This window comes from Emydura macquarii, unplaced genomic scaffold (genome assembly GCF_026122565.2).
Source record: "Emydura macquarii macquarii isolate MOO-44397 ecotype Brisbane River unplaced genomic scaffold, CSIRO-AGI_Emac_v2 contig_2897, whole genome shotgun sequence".
Classification (NCBI taxonomy): Eukaryota; Metazoa; Chordata; order Testudines; family Chelidae; genus Emydura; species Emydura macquarii.
Window position 1 is genome coordinate 53,559,903 of NW_027133034.1, and position 23,621 is coordinate 53,583,523.

General features: G+C 45.2%; 1 protein-coding gene across 8 annotated transcripts in view; it reads right to left on the reverse strand.

Moving 5' to 3' along the window:
• Nucleotides 1–23,621, reverse strand: part of ERBIN (erbb2 interacting protein) — a 220,635-nt gene that overhangs the window by 22,357 nt on the left and 174,657 nt on the right. The window contains exon 23 of one of the 8 annotated variants that reach the window (XM_067568853.1): nt 6,131–6,461. The exons of the other annotated variants lie outside the window; for them this stretch is intronic. Within the exon in view, the coding sequence (XP_067424954.1) occupies nt 6,438–6,461 (24 nt within the window). The 3' untranslated portion in view covers nt 6,131–6,437. Of the gene's footprint in view, nt 1–6,130; nt 6,462–23,621 lie in introns of those variants that run through there. 8 annotated transcript variants of the gene reach the window in all.

Genomic DNA, 23,621 nt, shown 5'->3' on the forward strand with positions numbered 1-23,621 from the left:
AGAAAAGCAGCAAGAGCATTACCACCTTGCCCCCGTAGAGATTTGGCAAGACAAAAAAACACTGCATTACAATATTTGTGTACAAAAAATTACATTCTTAATGTTAAGGATATTCAGCAAAACATAAAAAGCCAGGAAATGCAGTTTTGTTTGTGTCTATGAAATTTGTGTGACTGTTTTTAGTTAAAAAAAGGTCTCAAAAAATTCCAAATTTATAATTTATTATTTGACTAAGATATTATACCACTCATGGGTGAATACTTTTTTTGTTTTGTTTTGTTTTTAAATGCACATACAATAGTGATTTTTGGAATGCATACTAGTCACCACAGACTACATTGCCTACACTACAAAGAGTTCCCTCTACATATTCACACTTGGGGGAGGCTCCATCCAATGCCACTATTGGGAGCCTTCTAGAACAGCAGTGCCCATTGGGACTACATGGTTCTTCTCATAGCACCAAGTGTTTGAAACTAAGGACATAAGAGGATGTACAGTCCCTCACTGTCTTACTTCATTTTGCTAAGCCTGGGAATACAATAATAAAGGAAAAGGGAAGTCTGGTGAATAGTGTGAATCTGCTGAGGCAACATGCAGAGAGCCATGGTTACCTTTCTTCTTCAAATATTCCTCTCTTATTTAAGGTGCTCTCTACATATTCCCATTTGTAGGAATCTAGCAAAGCATTCCAACTCCCAGAAAAGAGTCCTAATTAAAACAAGGACTGAAGTATTGCCCTTCCAAAGTTAATATGAGATCTAAATGACAAAAAAACTAAAGCTGTGTAAATGTGTGGGCAAAAGTCCAAATGGTAGCCCTGAAGATATCTATCAGGGAAACATTACAGATGCAGGCCACTGATGTTGTCTGAGCTAATGGAGAAAGCATTATGACCTTGAGGTACCAACACATACATATGCCAAAAATGATCTAATCGATGTCATCCTGCTCCCTCCACTTCTGACTAACAAATCATAGTAAATGTAACAAAAGATGATCAAGTTAAACAGTTCAATTAAGCAAAGACAGTATTTACATATTATTTCTTTGGGAAAAGCAGAGGAATGAGTTGAAAGGAGAAGGTTTTTCAGCTGGCTTCTTATGGGCACTAGGAAACTAAAGGAAATCTGCCAATGTAGCTATGTGCACCCTCTGAATACAAATCTATGATCCACTCATATGCTCATGGATCCATGACATTTTGTTCTCTCTCTACAAAAGCATGAGGTCCCCTGGCAAAGACATCCAACACCCCTCCACAAGTATCTGTTTCTTCTTCCCCTTATACTCAAGAAATGACAAGACAACAAGAAAACTTCTATGGATCCAGAGAGTGTGTGGACAGATCAGAGACTTTGGTTCTGAGCAGGAATATAAACGAACATTTTTGGAGGGATAAGTTTCAAGTTTCTCTCTCTCTCACTCACACACGGTTCATGTGTCTCCCCCCTCTGATTTCTCAGGACACCTCTGGTAGGGATGCCCAGCAGCGAGGAAGCAACAGCTCCCCATGGAAGCAGCACTTTCCATGTCTCTGCAGTCCGAGGAGGGAGGAAGTAGCAGGGCAGCTGGTTGCCAGCTCAACACCCTCCCCCCATCCCTACAGCTGCTGCTCCTACTTCCCCTGCTGCTGGCATCCCAGAACTGCTGCCTGCTTTGCAGACCACCCACCGAGGTGAGTCAGGAGTGGAGGCAGAGGCAATGCGTGGGACTCCAGCAGCAGCAGGATGCAGCTGTAAGGGTTGTGGGAGGAAGAGCTCACTTGGCAGCCAGCTGCTCTGCTGCTTCCTCCCTCCCCAGGCTGCAGGGAGACCAGAAGATATTTTTTGGGGAGGGGGGAGGGAGGAGGGAGACCATGCTCCTGCTTGCCTCCCCTTATGCATATCCCCGGTTCTGAGGATGTCTCTCGCAACCATTCCAGCAATAATTCCTAGGACTCCATTAGTCTCTCCATCTGGAGATAGCCAAACTGCAACCATACGTCCAAGGAGAGAATGCTTTGGCAGAGGCATTGAGGAGACTGTGCCAGCTGCATTGTTTGGTTCCCGACTAGCAGAAGACATAATTTAAATCTCTGACACAGAGTACGTCTTAGTATCAATAGACTCAGACAGCAGACCTGGCCTTCTCAGCACTGGAGCAGCTCCGGTACAGGACCCAGAATGCTCCTCCAACTTGGGTGAAGGTGTCAACCTCAGCATTGAAGATTTCAGTTACATAAGTTAGGGGACTTGAAGCAGAGAAAGGCCTATTCTAGCCATGCATGGGAAAGGAATCCTGACCTACAGGCAGATCCATTTGAGGGTTTGAGTCATAGGGTCTTCATCACAACAAAACCTTGTTTGGGCCTGAGCCATAAAGGTCTATCATGCCAGACAATGTTCCTTCTCCAAATCACAAACAGCAGTTATGTGCATCTGATTTCAGGAAGACAAAGGTGCATTAAGTGTACTGCTTACATTCCTTATTCTTCTCCATGTAGTTGGAGCCTGGACTGGATATGCCTTAGCACTGAGTTAGAGGTAGTCCAGGAATATAAACTACCTTAAATTACTTAACCTAGAACTTTATCAAAGATTTACCTTAATGTCTAACTACAACTAACAAAAGAGTCTCCCTATACCTGCAGTTAGCCATGTAAGGAAAGAAACTGAGGCATCTGGGGACTGATTGGCATCTTGTAACCTTGACTACAAACATTCAGTCATGGTCACAATGAGCACTGCTTTTCTAGAAGTTTATTGAAGCTTCTTGTCAGAGGGTATGCATCCCAAGTGTGAATATGTACAAGCCACCTCAAAGATGAAAATGCATTTTTTTACTTATTAAAATTAAATATGGATTATATGTGATATAAACGGTTTCTAATTTAAGTAAGTCATTTTAATTATGAATAATTAAAAAAACTCCCATCCAACCCCTAAATATCCAGAGGCACAATGATCTACAAAATTACACTTTGATAAAGTCAGCCATTTGGGAGTTATGAAATCTAGTTTTCTCTAGCCTAATCCAACTTTAGTATCTACTCAAGTACACAACTCAAACACTGATATACAAGTTTAGTTCTACTGTAAATTTTATGTGCCAAAATTTTAAATTTAGTAGACATCAGTTACACATTTGTGAAACAGCACATGCGTTTTAACTGCTTTGAAGTGCAGCTGTATTCTGAAAACTAACTGTAAAAAAGGCACCTTTTTATTCCCCAGAGCTGTTCCTGTCATATTCAGTCTAAAGGAGTTCATTTTAGAGGAAGGCAATTAGCGTGTATTTTTGGGCTCATATGCATTCTTGGGGGATGTTAAGACCCAGATCTTCTCCTGTGTTTTGGAGTTGGTGAGAGAAGACATTACTTACCTTGTGTAGTAACTGGAGTTCTTCAAGATGTGTCCCCCTGTGGGTGCTCCACATCAGGATGCGCGCACACCCATGGTCTCTCAATCATAGGTTTTCATCAGGTAGGTCCATGCCTGCACCCTAGACTCCCTTGTGCTCTGGTATGAGGGCATATGGGGAGGGGTGGACCAACTACCACTCCAGTTCCTTCTCAACCATGAAAGTCCCATGAAAGACACCGAAGCAGAGGGGAAGACAGGCAGGTAGTGGAGCACCCACAAGGATACTCATCTCAAAGAACTCCAGTTACTGTACAAGGTAAATAACCTCACCTTTTTTGAGTAGCACCCTATGGGTGCTCCACATCAGGAGATTCTCAAGCAATACCTCCATTGTAGAGGAGGGTGCCAAGGAGATTGATTCAATATTGAACATAGACGAGCATCACTGAAGGCTGTATCAGTTCTGGAAGCAGTCACCAGACTGTAGTGCTGGGGGAGGTCTATCAAAGACCAGATGGCTGCTCTGCAGATGTCTGGGAAAGGTACATTTCTCAGCAGGGCAACGGAAGTAGATTGAGCCCTGGTGGAATGAGCAATAAACTTCTGGCAGGCAGGGAACAGGTTAGGATACATCCTGTGACCCATTCAGACAGTGAGCAGAAATTGTCTTTTCTTTCATGCATTCTGCAATTGAGATAAAAGCCTGGGTGAAGCCCTTAAAGACCTATCCTACCTAGGTAAAAGACAAGGGCTCATCTTACATCCAGCATATGAAGTCTCATGTCTTCTCTTGAAGAATGCGGCTTGGGATAAAAAACTGGCAAGTGAGTTTCTTAGTTCTTGTGGAATTCTGAAGAAACTAAGATGAAAGCAAGGGTACAGACTTATTCATAGAACTGTCAGACTAAAAGGGACCTCGAGAGGTCATCTTGACCAGTTCCCTGCACTTATGGCAGGACTAAGTATTATTTAGATCATCCCTGACAGGTGTTTGTCTAACCTGCTCTTAAAAATCTCCAATGATGGAAATTCTACAATCTCCCTAGGCAATTTATTCCAGTGCTTAATTACCCTAACAGCTAGGATGTTTTTCCTAATGTCCAAATTAAGCTGCCCTTACTGCAATTTAAGCCCATTGCTTCTTGTCCTATCCTCAGTGGCTAAGAAGAACAATTTTTCTTCTTCCATTTTATGTTCTTGCAAACTGTTATGTCCCCCCCCTCACTTCTCTTCTCCAAATTAAAACACCCTAATTTTTTCAATCCTACCTCATAGGTCGTGTTTTCTGGACCTTTAATCATTTTTGTTGCTCTTCTCTTAGATTCTCTCTAATTTGTCTACATATTTCCTGAAATGTGGTGCCCAAAACTGGACACAATACTCCAGCTGAGGCCTAATCAGCACAGAGTAGAGCGGAAGAATTATTTCTTGAGTCTTGCTTACAATACTCCTGGCTAATACATCCCAGAATGATGTTTGCTTTTTTTGCAAGTGTTATGCTGTTGACTCATATTTATCTTGTAATCCACTATGGCCTCTCAAGATCCCTTTTCCGCAGTACTCCTTCTAGACAGTCATCTCCCATTTCATATGTGTGCTTCTGATTGTTCCTTCCTAAGTGGAATACTTTGCATTTGTCCTTATTGTATTTCATCCTATTTACTTCAAACCATTTCTCTAGTTTGTCCAGATCATTTTGAATTTTAATCCTACCCTTCATAAGCCTTATAAATATGCTCTCTATGCCATTTTCAAATCATTGATGAAGATATTGAACAGCACTGGACCCAGAACTGATCTCTGTGGAACCCCATTTAATATATCCTTCCAGCTTGACTGTGAACCATGGATAACTACTCTCTGGGAACAGTTTTGCACCCACCTTATAGTAGCTCCAGCTAGATTGTTTTTCCCTAGTCATGCAAAACAGTATCTAAAACCTTACTAAAGTCAAGATATACCAGATCTACTGCTTCCTCCCTACCCACAAGGCTTATTACCTTGTCAAAGAAAGCTATCAGGGTGGTTTGACATGATTTGTTCTTGACAAATCCATGCTGACTGTTACTTATCTTCTAGATGTTTGCAAATTAATTGCTTTAAAAGCACCTGATGTGCTAAACAAAAAGTAAAGAACAAAATAGTGAGAAAGAAAATAAAGAAATTTAATTGAGAGGTGTAGCAAGCCATAAGGCTACTTAGCAGACACCACAATGTTCCGTCTCAAGACACAGGCAGCTCAGAAAGAACTGGAATGGCAGTGGGTCTCTTCCTCGCTTTATACCGTCGTACCAGAGCACGAGGGTGTCTAGGGTGCAGGCACAGACCCATGGACAAAATATCTCTGAGTGAGAGTACACAGAATGCACCCTTCCTGATGTGCAGCACTCAAAGGGACACTACTCAAAGAACAGCAGCTAGTTCTCTTTTGAGCCTGAAACTGCGTTTTGCCTTGGGAGCTAGATTGATTGAATTTTCTCTCACTGATTTGGGTTGCAAGTGAAGAAATGAATAGGATTTGGTAGAATTTATTTAGGTGAAATTCTACTGTATTGGAATTACATTAACTTTAAGATTGGCTTTTTGAAAAGTCTTTGCATTTTACAGTAATCTCTTTTGAAGACAAAAATCCTTATCCCTAAAGTATCTGGAGTCTATATTCATATACAGGGAGTTTGGTGATTTCATCATTAATGGAAGTTTAGAATAAACTTTCAAGGAACTTTTACAATGGCATGTGTATACTAGTGTAAAAAATCCCAAACTGACATTAGACTGTGCAATAATTTATTAGGGTTCTAAGTATGCATAGTTTTAAAATAAAATAAAGACATTTCTTTCTCAATTTAGGAGTATCTTCAGCATTTGAAAACCTTGTTTCTAAGATGGCACAGAAATTTCAACTCTTATGTTATTCAGATAAAAAGGAAACATTTATTAAGACTGGAAAAATACATAGAGTTACTGTGTATATGAATGAGATATCATACACTGAAACTTGCAAGTTGCAATGATATTCTAAGTTCAAGTGGCTCTGGCTCATTGTTGTCATTTTTTCTTTTAAGAAGCCTCTCATTATTATACCAAGTTCCTTTAAGTGGATTTTTTTTTTCTTTTCTGTGTGAAAGAAACAAGAACAATTCTTAAAGGATTACCAGAAGGGAAAAAAACAAGGTTACTTACCAGTAATGAATGTTCTTACAGATGTGTTGCTCATGTCCATTCCACTATACGTGAGTGCACACCACCATGCATAGTCCCCAGAACTTTTTTCCCCTTTTTTTCCCCATAGGGTCGGCTCTGGTGCCCTCTAGAGTCCCACGCACATGCCATGGTATATGAGGCACTGCCAACCCTACGGCCCCTCAGTCCCTTCTTTCTGCCAACTCCGACAGCGGGGACGGAGGGTGGTTTGTGGAATGGACATGAGCAACACATCTCGAAGAACATCAGTTACTGGTAAGTAACCTTGTTTTCTTCTTTGAGTGATTGCTCATGTCCATTCCACTATATGTGATTAACAAGTAATACCTTGGAGGTGGGTAGGAGTTACCGGTGAGCTGCCCTCAGCACGGCTCTGCCGAATCCCGCATCCTTTCTCGCCTGCTGGACGATGGCGTAGTGGGACGTGAAGGTGTGCACCGATGACCAGGTGGCGGCTTTGCAGGGGTACTCTCTCTAGGAAGGTCGCAGAGGAGGCCTGAGCTCTGGTTGAGTGTGCTGTGATGACACCCGGAAGCGGCACCTTCGCTGCTTGCAGCAGAACTTGATGCAGGATGTGATATACGAGGAGATGTGCTGGGTAGAGACAGGTGATCCTTTCATCCGGTACGCCACTGCAATGAAGAGCTGCGTCGATTTCCGGAACAGCTTTGTCCTCTCGATGTAGTAGGCCAGGGCTCATCTCATGTCCAAGTGAATGCCATCTTCACTCCTCCTCCAAACCGTGTGGTTTGGGGAAAAACAAGGGGAGAAAAATATTTTGGTTATAATGAAATTGGAAAACCACCTTGGGCAGGAGGGCTGGATGCAGCCTCAACTGCACCGTATCCTTATAGAGTACAGTATAAGGGGGCTGTGAGGTCAAGCCCCTAATCTCAGAGACCCTCCTAGCTGAGGTAATGGCCACCAGGAAGGCTACCTTCCATGAAAAGATGAGCAGGGGGCATGAAACCATAGGTTCAAAAGGGGGGCCCCCGTGAGTCTCGACAGGACCAGGTTGAGATCCCAGGGAGGCACCAGGTCACAGACCTGCTGATAAAGCCTCTCCATCCCCTTGAGGAACGTGACCGAGATGGGATGGGAAAACAGGGATCTCCCCTCTAGCGGCTGATGGAAGGCCGAATTGGCCGCCAGGTGAACCCTCAGGGAGGCCAACACCAGACACTGAAGCTTTAGTTGAAGCACGTACTCCAGGATCGCCTGAATAGGAGAGAGGCTTGGCAGAATACCCCGGCACTCCACCCAGCAGGTAAACCGCTTCCACTTAGCCCGATACATGACCTGTTTAGAAGGTTTTCTGCTGCCCAGCAGGACTTGTTGGACCTGCGCCGAGCAGGCTCTTTCTCCCCCAGTCAGCCACAGAGCCTCCAGATAGTGAGGTGCAGGAAGTCCAGGTCCGGGTGTAGCAAGCGACCATGGTCCTGGGAGAGAAGGTCGAGCCGTCTCGGGAGCTCCACGGGCAGGGTGATTGACAGGTCCATCAGCATACTGAACCAATGCTGTCTCGGCCAGGCTGGGGCAATGAATACCACATCTGCCCTGTCCCTCTTGATTTTCAAGAGAACTTTGGGCAGGAGCGGAATGGGTGGAAACACATACATGAGTCCCCGTCCATTCGATGAGGAACGCGTTGGATATTGATCCCGGCTCGCAACCCCAGAGCGAGCAGAACCTCGGGCACTTCTTGTTCCAGGACGACACAAACAAGTCCAGTTGGGGAACACCTCACTTGTGGAAGATCGAAGTCACGACCTCCAGGTACAACGACCAGTCATGGCGGGGTAGAAAGGACCTGCTGAGATGATCCACCTCGTTGTTCCGCACCCCCAGGAGATGAGAGGCAGACAAGTGGAAGTCGTGCCTCACAGCAAAGTCCCACAGGCGGATGGCTTCCAGGCCAAGGAACGCACTCCCCCCTGCCTGTTTATATAAAACATGGCTGCAGTGTTGTCCATTAGCACCTGCACCACCCTGCCCATCAGGAATCGGAGGAACACCCTGAACGCTAGGTGAATAGTCCTCAGCTCTTTCACGTTGATGTGCAGGTGCCTCTCCTCCCCCGACCAGAGCCCCTGAGTGCTTAGGTTGGCACTGATGTGGGCTCCCCATCCCACATCAGAGGCATCTGAGATTAGGGTGAGCGACGGAACCAGGTCTCTGAACGGGACTCCCCTCATCACTGCCCTGGGAGTCTGCCATCAGTTTAGAGAGGCTAGGATTGGCGGGGGAACTGTGTCTACCCTGTCCAAGGGGTGTCTGCTTGGCACATATGCCGAGGCCAACCACGACTGAAATGGCCTGAGCCGCAGGCAAGCTAGCCTCACTACGTACGTGCAGGCCACCATGTGGCCTAACAGTCGTAGGCAGTGCCTGGCTGCTGTCGGGGGGCACCAATGCTGCTGGGCGATGATAGAGGCCATCGCCTCGAACCATAGTTGAGGGAGGAAGGCTCTGGCTTGGGAAGCGTCCAGGATGGCCCCATTGAATTCTATGCGCTACCCGTGGTTAGCATGGACATCTGCTCATTTATGAGCAGTCCCAGCCAGCTGCACATAGAGCAAGTGAGGGTCACGCTGTTTTGCGCATGGGACCTGGACCTGCCCTTGATTAACCAGTCGTCCAGGTAAGGGAAGATCTGCACACCTCGGTATCTCAGGTGGGCACCCACTACTGCCATGCATTTGGTGAACACCCTGGGGGCCGACGAGAGGCCAAAGGGCAGGGCTGTAAATTGATAATGGGAACCAGTCACCATGAAATGGAGGAAATGCCTGTGGCTGAGGAGGATAGACACATGGAAGTATGCATCCTTCAAGTCGAGGGCAGCATACCAGTCTCCTGGATCCAGAGAAGAAATAATGGAGGCTAGGAAGACCATGCGAAACCTGAGTTGTTTGAAGTATTTGTTTAGACGATGCAGGTCTAACATGGGTCTCAGACCCCCACTTCGCCTTGGGGATGAGGAAGTACCTCGAATAGAGCCCGTTCCCCTTTTTGTCTTGGGGGACCATTTCCACTGCTCCCAGGTTGAGGAGGGTGACCACTTCCTGCAAGAGGAGTTGCTCATGAAAGGGGTCCCTGAAGAGGGACATAGGGTGTGATACAAATTGTAGGGCATAGCTCCGAAGGACTATCCTGAGGACCCAACGGTCCGACACGATGCTTGCCCATTATACATAGAAGGGTCTTAATCTGTCCAGGAAGGGGCAGGGCGGATCCAGGGAGACAGTAGGGGCGACCCTCAGGCACACCATCAAAACTGCCCCTTTTGATTGCCTGACCCCTTGGGGGGCCCCTGCTGGGAGGCTGAGGGCGAGCTAGGGGGCTGATTCCGCCTTCTAAACCCCCTATTTCTGTCCCTGCCCCTATGGGGCTGGAAGGGCCTATGTGGGGGCCGTAGTTGCTGCTGTGTCTGGGGCCGTGACTGCCGTCTGGAAGCCTGGGGCATGTATAGGCCCAGTGAGCGCAGCATGGCCCTGGAATCTTTCAGGCTGTGCAGCTAAGCATCGGTCTGGTCCAAAAACAGGCCTGACCCATCAAAGGGTCACCTCCTGCAATGGACACCTCCTGCAACAGCCCTGAGCACTGCAGCCATGAGCAGTGCCTCATGGCGATGGTGGAGGCCACTGCCCTACTCTCTGAGTCTGCTGCATCACTGGACGTTTGTGGTGCCACCCTAGCCACTGTAATCCCTTTGTCCAGGACAGTGGTGAAGTCTGCAGCCTAGTCTTGGGGCAAGGCCTCAGTGAACTGTCTGAGGGAGTCCCATAAGTTAAAACTGTACCTGCCCAGCAGGGCCTGGTGGTTGGCAATCCTGAACTGTAGGGCTGCCGTTGAATAAACCTTTCTCCCAAACAAGTCCAGTTTCTTATTGTCCTTGTTTTTGGGAGTGGACCCCTGATGACCTTGTCTGTCCCGCTAGTTGGTCGCATCCACCACCAGGGTTCCCGGGGCAGGGTGGGTGAACAGGAACTCAAACCCCTCAGCCGGGACATAGTACTTTTTCTCAATCCCCTTAGATGTAGGGGCGACCGAGGCAAGGGTTTGCCACAGGGCCTTGGCAATTTTAAGGACCCTGTCATGGACAGGTAGAGCCACCCTTCCTGGCGCATCTGCCCCTAGCACATTGAAGAGGGTATCCTCTTCCTCCTCTAACTCCTTGACCTCCAGCTGTAAGTTAGAGGCCACCCTCTTAAACAGCTCTGGTGCACCCTGAAATCTTTCAGCGGCGCCATATGGTCCCTGGAGGCTGCCTCGTCTGGGGAGGAGGAGGAGGACTGCCAAGGCGTGACCTGTCGCTGTTCCCCCCTTTCCCCACCCCCGACAATGGGGTGCACCCGTGGAGGGTCCCTCCCCTGGGTCCGATTCCTCATCCAAGGAATGGTCCTCACGTCCCTTTTCCAGGGCAGGGGGCACGGGCTGAACCCGCTGATGACAGTACAGACTATGGCCCCGGTCCCATCTGGAAGTCTCATGGGCCCCAATAAGGTCATTGCTGTGGCCATTGCCCCTGTGGCCAACCAGGGGCTGGCTGCAGCACCAGCTGAGCTGTGTCGTGGGGGCATCAGCGGGACCCTGAGCCACTGAAGCAGTGGTGCCGAGCCCCTTTCCGGCCCCTAGTGCCGCTCCGTGCCAGAGACCACCCGTTCGACGCCCCCAACGTGGAGGACGACGAAGACCGCTTCCGTCTCCATGACTGATGCAGGCGGGTAGAGGTGCACTCTGAAGAGCTCGATGTCGACGAACACCTTCTCGACCCCGACGACTTTCAGTGCCGCTTGCCCTTCGGGGAACGGGAGCGGTGCCGCTGGGAGCTTCACAGTACCGAACCCAACTCCACTGACCGGCTCTTTGAGGGTGACCAGTTTCTGCGCCGCAAACCCCTCGATGCTGGGCTCTTCGACGGTACAGAGCTGCCTTGGTGCGTGCGACCTGCTCAGTACTGGGGATCGAGAACTGGAACTGTCCCCGCGGCGTGTGGCGGACCTTGAGTGATGCCGCCTTCTGTGTGCTGCCTCCAGTGTCGGGGACCAACCTTGGTGCCAAAGGGGGAACCTGCTTGACGAGGTAGACGCGGAGCGACTGTTAGGGGAGCGTCCTTGCTCTATCCCCGATGACCATCCGGCGGGAGACTCTTCCACCCCAGCCGGGGGTCTCCACCGCCCTCTGGAGGGACCCAATGTGGGCTTGCCCCGGGACACCAGCCCTCTCTCCCTCAGCAGAGGGGGGGCGGAAGCAGCATGGGCAAGGCCATCAGAGCTCTTGCCGCCTGAAAGGCCTCCGGTGTCGACAGTGCTGGCAGGGGCACTCCCCCACTCTCAGGAGTCGGGGGAGGCTCCCCACTCGGAGATGCAGGCACCAAAGAGGGCTCAACGAGCTGTGGCTGGTGCATCCCCGCACTCGACCCTGCCCTTGCCAGCAATGCAGGGGAGTGTTCATGCTCCATGCGCTGCCACTTTATCTTTCTCGGAGCTGGGGATGCCTCTCGGAGTCAGGTCAATGTTGGCGCCAGGGGTGCGCTCTGCACTGAGGACATGCTCGGCGCCAAGGTGGATTGGGTCGGCTCAGAGGCTGGGCAGAGCGCTGCCTCCATCAGCATGGCTTTCAATTGAGCGTTTTGGTCCTTTTGGGTTCTTGGTTTGAAAGCCCTGCAGATTTTACATTTTTCTGTGTTCTTCCCCTAAGCACCTAAGGCAGCGATCGCGGGGGTCGCTGAGCAGGAAAGCCTTCCCGCAGGAGGCACACTGCTTAAAGCCAGGTGACCCAAGCATGGCCCGGCCACCCTAAGCCCCTCAGGGCTTCTACTCTATCTAACTAACTCTACTTAAATACTTAACTAAGGTATAAAAGAACAAAAAACAAAGTTCAAACAATGGGGAATGGTACTGGCGAAGAGCAAGGCTAGTTCAAGCAACCGTCACGGGCGGAAAGAAGGAACTGAGGGGCCGTAGGGTCGGCAGTGCCTCATATACCGCGGCATGTGCATGGGACTCCAGGGGGCACCAAAGCTTACCCTATGGGGTCTGCTAAGGGGAAAAAAGTTCCAGGAACTGTGCACGGTGGCGTGCACTCACCTATAGTGGAATGGACATAAGCAATCACTTGAAGAACAAGAAGTAAGATTCATAGAATCATAGAATGTTAGAGTTGGAAGGGACCTCAGGAGGTCATCTAGTCCAACCCCCTGCTCAAAGCAGGACTAGCCTTAGCTGAATCATCCCAACCAGGGCTTTGCCAATCTGCAACTTAAAAACCTCTAAAGATGGAGATTCCACCACCTCCCTAGGTAACCCATTCCAATGCTTCACCACCCTCCTAGTAAAAAACTTTTTCCTAATATCTAACCTAGTCCTCTCCCACTGCAACTTGAGACTATTGCTCCTTGTTCTGTCATCTATTACCATTGAGAACAGCCTAACTCCATCCTCTCTGGAACCCCCTTTCAGGTAGTTAAAGGCTGCTATCAAATCTCCCCTCATTCTTCTCTTCTGCAGACTAAACAAACCTAGTTCCCTCAGCTTCTCCTCATAAGTCTTGTGCTCCAGCCCCCTAATAATTTTTCTTGCCCTCTGCTGTCCAACTTATCCACATCTTTTTTGTAGTAGGGGACCCAAAACTGGACATGCTACTCCAAATGCAGCCTCACCAATGCTGAATAGAGGGGAATAATCAGTTCCCTCGATCTGCTGGCAATGCTCCTACTAAAGCAACCCAATATGCTATTAGCCTTCTTGGCAACCAGGGCACACTGCTGACTCATATCCAGCTTCTTATCCACTGTAACTCCCAGGTCCTTTTCTGCAGAACTGCTCCCTAGCCTGTCGGTCCCCAGTCTGTAGTTGTGCATGGGATTCTTCCATCCTAAGTGGAGGATTCTGCACTTGTCCTTGTTGAACCTCATCAGATTTCTTTTGCCCCAATCCTCCAATTTGTCTAGGTCCCTCTGTATCCTATCCCTACCTTCCAGGGTATCTACCACTCCCCCTAATTTAGTGTCATCTGCAAACTTGCTGAGGGTGCAACCTACCTCATCCTCCAGATCATTAATGAAGATGTTGAACAAAACCGGCCCCAGGACCGACCCCTGGGGCACTCCGCTTGTGACTGACTGCCAGCTAGACATGGAGCCATTGATCACTACCCGTTGAGCCCGATGATCTAGCCAGCTCTCTATCAGCACACCCTAATCTATTTACTCTGGGATTATTTTTTAAATTTATAATATTACTTAACCTTTATTAGCTTTTGTACTACTTAAAACTGATTGCTAATGGAAGAAAGACTTCAGAAATCCTTACAGCTATATTTAACATATATGAAGTTCTCCTTTGTCCACTCCCAACCCTGTAGTTTGTGTTATATTTTGAAAGGATATGTGTTATTTAATGTTACTTCATTTTGAAAGGTTACAGTGAAAACTTATTGTAAACTGGTTTTTATGTTTAAGGAAAAGTGTATATTACGAAGTTTGGTTTGAAGTCTTACAGAACACTGTGGGGATATGTATGTCTACTTTGTTAAAAGAGGAACTAAATCAGAGTGAGACAAAAATTCACTCAGTGATCAAGAACAAGAGCCACAAATATACAGATATAGTCCCTGAAAATACAAAAGACTTATGCACGTGCTTAACTTCAGTCATGTGAGAAGTCTTATTGAACTCAATAAGTCTGCTCATGTGAGTAAAGCTAAACTTTTATGTAAACGTTTGCAGGACCAGGGCTTATGCTTCTTGAACGTAACAGACATTACTTTTAACTCCTTCCCCCCTTTTTTTAAACAAGTAGGTAATGTATTTATTTCTAGATTCTGTAAACTGTCTTGACAACCAACTGATGTTCCAATAGTTTGGGCATAGTGGAAAAATAGAGGCAAACTGTAGTTTAGAATTCAAATTGACTGACAGAGCTACGTGATATGAGAAGGTGGGATTCCCATAAACTGGTAATGATCTCTGACATTGTCAAAGCATACCTCAGGCCCTGATCCTGCAAAGTTTTAGGCACATGCTTTATGCATGATTAGGCCAGTTACAGTCTCTTAATATCACAATTAAATGAGGAAAAGCACATAAAATACAGTTGGTGAATAAATATATATATGAAGGCTTGATACTATTTTTAAAATATGTATGTTGCACATGAAAGGCACTTGCTGTTGTACTGTGGGTGAAATTCATCTCTATGCAGAAATAGGGCTTAAGTGGGATTTAAATGGTTCACAGGCCTTGTGCCGGCCTTCTGCACAGGGCTCAAGTTCACCATGTTAAAACAATCTTAATGTCTTATTTTGCTGGTTACTTAGTACAAGTTTAAAGACATCCACAACTAGTTCTAAAAAAGGCTAAATAAGTACGGTCATGTTGTGCAAAGGTGGACTCTGACACTTTGTATGTGAATCTCTGGATACTGGGCCATTAGGCCCTAATCCTGCACAGAATTTCATGCAGGTGCACCCCTGCACTCTCACAGAGCATTCCTAAAGCAAGTGGGGTTGCATGCACACACAGGGATTTGCCCATGAAGAACTTGTGAAGAATTGGGGCCTAAACCTGCAAAATACAGAATGTTGCTCACCTTTCTTGAAACATTTAATGGACCCATCAACTGGTGAAAATATGTGAAGGCCACATTTGTGATAATAAATTTTATTGGTTAAACTGGTGGGGAAACCAGGAAGTAAATTTAGGACAAAACTTTCAAACATGGATTCCTAACATCAGACTTTTAAATTCATACTGAAGCATCTAAATCAAAGGTACTGAACACTTGCAGCTTTGAGAATTAGGCCACTTATTTACATGTTGAATATGAATTTAGGATTCTAACTTTATATAAACCCATGTTTGAAAGTTTTGGCCTAATTTTATATTTAAATGTGGGAAGAGAGGTATTTTTCAGTGTAATTGTTTACCCTATTGTTTAACTAATCAATCAATATTCATTTTACATAAAGCAATGTAGAAGTTCATGGACTATTTTTATTTAGAAGGGTATTTTCCAACGTCATGCCAAATATGGAGAAAAATAAGTATCCCAATGGACACACTATGCTGATTGTAAAGAGTTATCTTAGACCTCTTCTAGAGGCCGGGACATATAAAAAGCAGAGCATTCAATTCCTGATGACATCAGAATTGAAAGCAAAACACACCTCTTGTGAAATCCCAAGAAATCCACAACAATAATAAAAAAGAAAATATGCACATGTAGAGTCGGGCCCCACAATTGTTTCTCTGAAGACAGAGTATTTGCACTCTCTCTATTGCAGATATTTATCATCACCACATTTTATAGATAGAAACCATCTCTTCCACCTAACACAGTGTATTGTCTCATAATTCAAAGAGATTTGTTTCAGTTAATTTCTTAAAAAGGGAACTTTCAACTAGATATACAGAAACACTATCTTGATATTATGTAAAGTACATTTAGTAATCCATATACGTAAAGACAATCTGGTAAAAAAAAAAAGATTAAAGGCTTTTTAAACAGAATGAAGCTCAATCTTTACAAGAAACTAAAAATAAAATAAAAATAATAAATCATGCATGATCAAATACTTTTTGTGACCACTAGTGAGCAGTTTACATTATAAGTAAAATAATGGCTTTTGTGGGTACAGTAACTGGCTCTTGGTGATGTGTTGTCAATGTGTTCCACTTCTGGTGCGTGTGCAACACCAGAATCTTTTTGAGTAGCAGTGTCTGTTGTGGTCACACCTGTGTGCCCTCGAGCACTTCTTAGCCAAGGACATAAAGAATGGGGCGGCCGCATCCACTTTCCAGCTCCTTCACTTATGCCAAATCTAATTTGGCAAGGATTCCCCAATAGCAGGAAAGGAGGGCAGGTCGTGGAAAACACGTGTCTAGCATAACACATATTGAAAAGCCAGAATTATTGTAGGATAAGTAACTTTTTTCTTCAAATGATTGTCCACATGTATTCCACTTCAGGTTACTCAAGCGATAATTCGAATGGAGGTAGTGCTTAGAGTCTACTGGAAAAATGTCTGCATGACAGCTCTGTCAAAGCAGGCTTCAGACGTAGAGACCTCCACCAGGGAATAGTGCTGGGTGAAGGTGTGAACTGAACTTCAGGTAGCCACTCAGCAAATCTCTAAGAGTGGGACACCTCACAGGAAAATTTAAGAGGCGGCCTGAGTTCTGGTGGAATGGGTCCAAAATGAGCCAACACATAGCATGTCTTAATACAATCTGAGACACATTTTGACAGTATTTGGGTGGAGATAGGTTGACCCTAGATAGCAGGAAAGAGACCTGACAACGTTGAAGGTGTAGCATTTAGATTCTCTCTGTGTGGTGTAAAATTTGGGAAAGAAAACAAGTAAACGGATCATCTAGTTAAGATGAAAATCAAGACTTTTGGGTAAAATCTTCAGATAAGGTTTTAAAGTTACTTAGTTCTTGTGGAATACTTTAATCCACCGTAAGGGCCTGAATCTCTTCTAGTCTTCAGGCTGATATTATGGCCACTAGGAAGATCTCTATAGAAAAGTAGTACAAGGAACAGGTTGTCATTGGCTCTAGAAGAGTTCCATCAAAGCTCTTAAGATAACACTGTGTCCCACGAGGGCAGCATCTTCCTAACTGCTGAGAAGATATGGACGATACAAAACCTTGACAAACCAAGCCATTGTTGAATAAGAGAAGATGTGGCCTTCCACCAGAATATCATGGTCAGAGTTGGCTGCCAAGTGCACTTGACAGAACAAATGGAAAGACCCAAATGCTTTAAGATAAAGTGACAGTTCAAGAGGGCAGCCACTGGTGCTTCCAAAGGAGTGAAATTATTCTCCAACTCCCAGATAATGAATCTCTTCAATTTAAGTAGCATAGATCAGCCTGGAGGAATCTTTTCTGCTGCAAGTCAGGTGTTTTGAAATGCTATACAGCAGCCAGCATCCATGCTGTGAGACGGAGAGATGCTCAATTTAGGTGCTGGACTTTTCTATCTGATTGTGTATCATTTCAGGGTGTGTTGAGAGCATAATCAAGGACCGTGACAACAGGTTTTGAGGTCTGAGAACTAAAAGTGTTTGTGGCCATGCTTGCACTAGTCTCATTACTAGAGCCCCAATTTACCTGATCTTTCCAGGGACTCTCTGTATCAGAGGAATTATGGAGTAGGCATACATGAGCCTCATATTGAGCTACTTGTATTGGTCAGATGTAAACAGGTCCAAAACTGGAAGCCCGTATCTGCAAAAAGATGTCTCACAGCATGGAGTCCCTGAGTGATCATTCGTGGCTAACTGAGTACTGACAACTGAGTTGGTCCACTGAGATGTTTTGTAGACCGGGATGATGTAATGCTACTGATGTGACATGGTGACCAATACACAATTCTCAAAGGTGGTTTGCCTCCTGGGACAACCATGATAGGTGAACTCATCCCTGTTTGTTGATACAGTATCTTGCTGTGCTATCTGTGAGCATCTGTACAGTGGCACCTCAAAGCACTGGGAAGAAGGCCCTGCATGCCAGCCAAATGGCTCTCAGTTCCAGGATATTTACGTGAATATTGATGTCCTGGATGGAACAGAAGCCTTGGATCCAAAGGTGTGGCGCAGATGAACTCTCATCCTATTGCAGAAGTATCGGTCACTAGTTATGATGGGAAGGGATAAAGAGAAGGGCACTCTGCTGCACACGTCTATCTATCAAGGAGAGGACATCCTGGAGAACTGAACAGCATGTCTGTGTGGTATCTGCCAGGTAGATACGCTGATCTCAAGCACCTTTGCATGGAATATGGGTGAAATCTGGCAAACTGCATTGCACAAGTGCATGAAACAATGGGACCAATGAGTTTCAGATTGTTAGGTGAGACTGAAGCTATCTCACCTGAGATTTAGAATGGTAAGAAATCTGTCCTGTGGGCAGACAAGCCTTCACCAATGAGGAGTTCAACACTGCTCCTATGACCTCTACAGTCTGACTTCATTCTGATTGAGGGCTAATGTGGCAAAAAGATCCAGGACTACTCAAATGGAGTTGTTTGTTGTTCATGTACTGAGGTGACTGACCTCAAATCAGTCAGTCATTGAGGCAAGCGTAGATCTGAATTCCTTCCCTTCTCAGACGTGTTCCCGTAACCACCAGGCACTTGATGAAGACCCTGTGCCACACAGAGGCCAAAGGGAAGCACTCTGAAATGGGAGTGAGACTTTTCCCCACAAGAAACGAGAGGTATTTCTCGTGGGGCAGGAGCATAGCAATATGAAAGTGTGTGTCTTGTAAGATGAGAGCAGTGAACCAGTCTTGAGAATCAAGTAAGGATTATGGATGCTAGTGTCATCATCCTGAACTTGTTGAGTTATTGGTGGCCCAGGACAGGGCACCATCCTCCTCTCTTTTTTGGGACCAGGAAATATCCAGGGGAAAAAAACACCACCATAGTGCCCGGGGAATTCCAAGGGCACTACACCTGCTCTGAGATGTAGGAGGGAGTCCATTTCCTTCCTGAGCAATATCCTGTAATGAGGGTCCAGGCCAGGAGGAGGGGATGAAGAGGCAGGGTCTAGAATGGGATAGAGTATCCTTTCTCCACAATCTTCAGGATCCACTGATATAAGATAATCCAGTTCCATGTCTCCTGAAACAAACAAACATTTCCTAAAGGTGAGAAAATTTGGATCAGGTGAGAAAATCTGCAAGACTCAATCACATCATCAAACCTACTGTTTTGAGGTTGAGGCAGGAGTATGTAGTGGAGGAGGAGGAAGAGACAGTCTCCTCATCTGGAACCTCTGCTTCTTCCTCCAAGCATGGAAGATCTTTGCTGACTGTAATAATGAGGATGGTTACCGCTGCATCTGACAGAGTTGAGGATTGTACAGTTCCTTTCTGTGAGCCAGGGTGTATATGCCCAGGAAGCACATGGTCGCTCTTCAATCCTTCAAGGCATGAAGAACCTCATCAATGTCCTTATTAAAAGGGTCAAAGTCCTCAAAGAAGTGGTCCACCATGGTTGTTTTAAATACCATTGATATTCCCAAGGACTGCAACCAGAAGCTCTGTGCATTATTACCGCGGTAGCTATATTATAGGCCACCATATCAGAAGTGTCAAGAGAGACCTCTAATGAGATCCATGCAACTAGCTGTCCTTCCTGCACTAGGGATTTTTACTCCTCTCTTTGCTGCTGCAGGAGTCTCCTGCAAATTAAGATATGTGGTCCCAGGCCAGGAAATCATAATCAGCCAGCAATGCTTGGTTACTTGCAGTGCACTTTGCAGGCAATTGAAAATTATGACTTCTGACCAAAGAGGTCCAACATTTAGGGGCTTTTTCCTGGGAGTTGTTTTAGATGGACCCTGTTTCTTGGACCTTTCCTGGACAGAGAGCCTGGTGTCAGGGAATTAAAGAAATATTCAAAACTTTTGATGGGGACATAATAGTGCAAGTCTGTTCTCTTTTAGATGTACATGGTTCTGAGGCAGGAGTCTGCCAAAGTCTTCTAGTTGGTTCCAAGAAGCCATCATTTATTGGCATTGCCCATCTACCAGGGTCTAATAAATGCAGGCTGTCAAGAAGTTTATGTAATTACTCTTGCAGTATATTGACCAGAATTTCCAGAATGTCAACCATTCTCCTGAGGAGTTAATGGAAAGTCTATTAATTGTCAGACTGGGTTGGAACAACTAAGGCCATGGTCTTGTGTGGTGAGGAGGAGATTTTGGCTTCCGTTTCCCATAAGTCTTCCTGTTCACTCTCTGCATTAGGAGATAGCTGAGTAGGGTGGCTTTCTTGAGGTCTCTAAAGTGAAGGTGACCTTGCCTTCATCTCCTGAGGGGCTGTTGCACTCTGTTCTCAGGGTTCCATCTCCCACAAGGCCCAGAAGAGCCACAAATGTATGGGATTTTGGAACGGGAGTGCAGGCCACTGTGAGTACCGTGCAGGGTACTACTCACACAGACATCTCTGTAGACTGTCTTTGGGAGTGGTTTTTGATTGTCCTTTCAGGCAGGCTAGGGTCACATTGTTCTGGGAGTGATGTAGGTAGATAGGCAACATATCATCTGATCCTCTGAAGCCAAGGAGGAGAAGGAATATATCTCCTCCACAGGTGTAGCAGATCTCTCAGGTGTTTGAAAGGGACTGCACACAGCTCCTGTGGTTGCAGAGCAAGGTTCAGAACCAGAGCAGACAGTTTATTAGTAGAGGACAGCAACAGAAACTCAGGATGATCTGAAAATGTCAAGTCTCCCAGTAATGGTGAGCCATGTAGATACCATGAAGATGGGTTCCCGAGGTGAATACTTTAAGGGGGGGAAGAGGAAGAATGTCTGGTATTGTCAAATATGGACTGGAAGCAGTCGGTGCTGAGGTTTTCAGTTCCAAAGGCAGAGTCTAGATCAGAACAAACTCTGGTGCTGGAAGGTCTGAAGAGCATTCCTGCACTGCTGACTTCAGTGAGTGCTTTGATCCAATTGTAGGCATATCAATGACTCCTGGAGAGTTTGCCCAGACAGGTCAGTGGCCACTCAATGGCTAGACATCAGCAGAACCTGATCAAGGCCTTGAATTGCCTCTTAGGCTGCATCTGCTCAGAACTAGAGAGACAGCGCCATGCAAACAGTGCTCCTTATGTCTTCTCTCTTCACAGGACTGGGGTGAGGAAGTAAAGATGGTTTTGGTCAACTCCATGACAGAGGAATGGGACTGCTTTATACTCTTGGCTATGGAGCATCAGGGTGTGTGCAGGGCACAGGATGGCTGCACTGCAAAAAAATTTCAGTTGTGTGTGGATGGGGGGCAGGCACACCAAAAGTGGAATACATGTGAACTATCACCTGAAGAAGCACCTTTCTTCCACCTACAAAAAAAAATGCAATGTAGTGTAATGGACAATCCAGCCATTTTTATTCAAGTCTCTATATAAAAAAAGTTCTATCTTCAAAAAGTCTTCGCTATCATTTTTATTTTTATTCCTTGTTGGATAGTTTCAGGTTGCTCAGTTGTGACAGGAATTATGACAGAATATGCCTTACATACTTTAAAATGGGTTATACACATTGGTTGCTATGTTGAAGTTAGTTATTAATCTTATTTGTTTGATATCAGGGTTTTCCTTTGACCCTTATTATGCAAACTATTGTTTGAAATGTTTTCCCCTTTATATCACCAAATGAAAATGTCCAAGACCCAGACAAAACAAGAACTAGCTTTTCTGGTTTTGATTTAAGGCAGCCTTTGGTGACTTAAAATTTAAAGTTTGTTCTAACAACAAGTTTAGAAACTCTGGGATTTATAATCTCAGTAGGAATCTTACAAAAAATCATTCATGAAAACTTTCACTAAAAATCATTAAATAGAAATAATGATAAGTGATAATGATGAATCACTAAAAGTCAAGTAATGCAAAGCAAAGATGAACAGTGACCTTAACCATACTACTGTGTAAACATGTGAATTAAAGCTTTAAGTTTGTATTTTCTGATTTTTTTTTTATGCTGCATCCCTTATACTGTTTAAACAAAACAGATTCTCTTAATCTATGAATTTCCTTTGTTTGTTGTGGAATGTTTGTTAAAGAATATGTACTTGTGATCTTCCAAATTCATTTGCGACCCAAGGTTTTATCTTCCTACAGTGTTTCCCAAGTTGTCCATTGCTACCTCCATCATTACAGCATTAAAATTGTTGGTCAGTGTTTCTACGTCTTCCTCCAGAGCAAGCAGTGGGGCAAATTTTCCACCGATCATTGCTTGAAATGACTGTGCAATGCTTGTTATTGATTCTCTCTCAATAAAACTTGGTTCTGATGATCTTTGACCTAACAATCTTCCTTAGCCACAGCCAAAAATTTAGCATCAAAAGGTTGTGATCATTTCCAATATCTGCACCGCCAAGAGACAGTACAGGGGAAGAGAAGAAGAGGCAGGCAGAAGATGAGATGGACTGAAAACATAAAAGAGTGGACAGGAATGGACTTCGTGGAGACTCAGGCACTGAAAAACAATTGTCAAGGGTGGAGACAATTGGTTGATCATTTATCAATGACGGTGCCCAACGACCAATGCAGTTATGGGAGGAATAACGACAATGACAGCTATCTTCTAAATTAAATAATACAGTTTCTTTCCCCAGTGAACACTAGACTATATATGAAATAACTCCCTACAAAATTAAAAGCCCATTTTGAGTTACAAACAGAAGCCACACCTGAAACTACCAACATCTGGTTAATGGGACTCCCATAAACTTAAGTCATCTGAAAAACAAAACTTTAAAAAAAAAAAAAAAAAAAAAAAGGGACGGGAATTATATGCTATGTGCTGAATGCCTTAAATAGAAAGGGACAGAGAAACATGCAGCAAACAACTGGATTTTCACATTCCCCACTATTGTACTGGCCCAGCCATCTCTTGAGGTCAGCCCAGAGAACAGTGGTGATGCATGGGGAGACATGTGGTGTCATGGTCTTCCCCCTGCCCCCTCATTTCCTGCTTGGCTTGTGGTGAGCATGCTCACACAGAGCAAGCATGCTCAGTAACACTACTGAAGCCAGCTGTCCTCACTCTGCCTCTCCTCCCCCAAAGATATATCATGCACCAAAGAATACAAAAATAAATGTTACCTATAAAAGCACTCCCTGTACAGAGGAAGAGAAAGTGTGTCTCTCACACATCCCCACACTGCTCAGACCGCTGAACGAAAAACCACGCTAAAAACTAATAGCATTATTTAAAAAAACAAAACCACCCTTTTAAATGTTAAAGAACAATTAAACCTCATGATTCCAACAAACTAAACTAGAATGATGGAAGGGAAGGATAAGAATTAAGGATCCAACAGTGATTATACAATACCATTCTATTAGGAAAAAAATTTAAGGTCTTATTTAAACATGTGGAGGAAAAAGATGAGCTGTAAGAAGCTGCAAATTTCACACTTTGGTTCTTACACTACCTACCTAGTATCTGATGTCTTTCAGTAACATATCAGGTGCCATGTCTAACATTTGTAAAGTCACTAACTGACAAAGTTCCCTGAACCATAGTTCCCTGAATTTTAGTTCACTGAAGTGG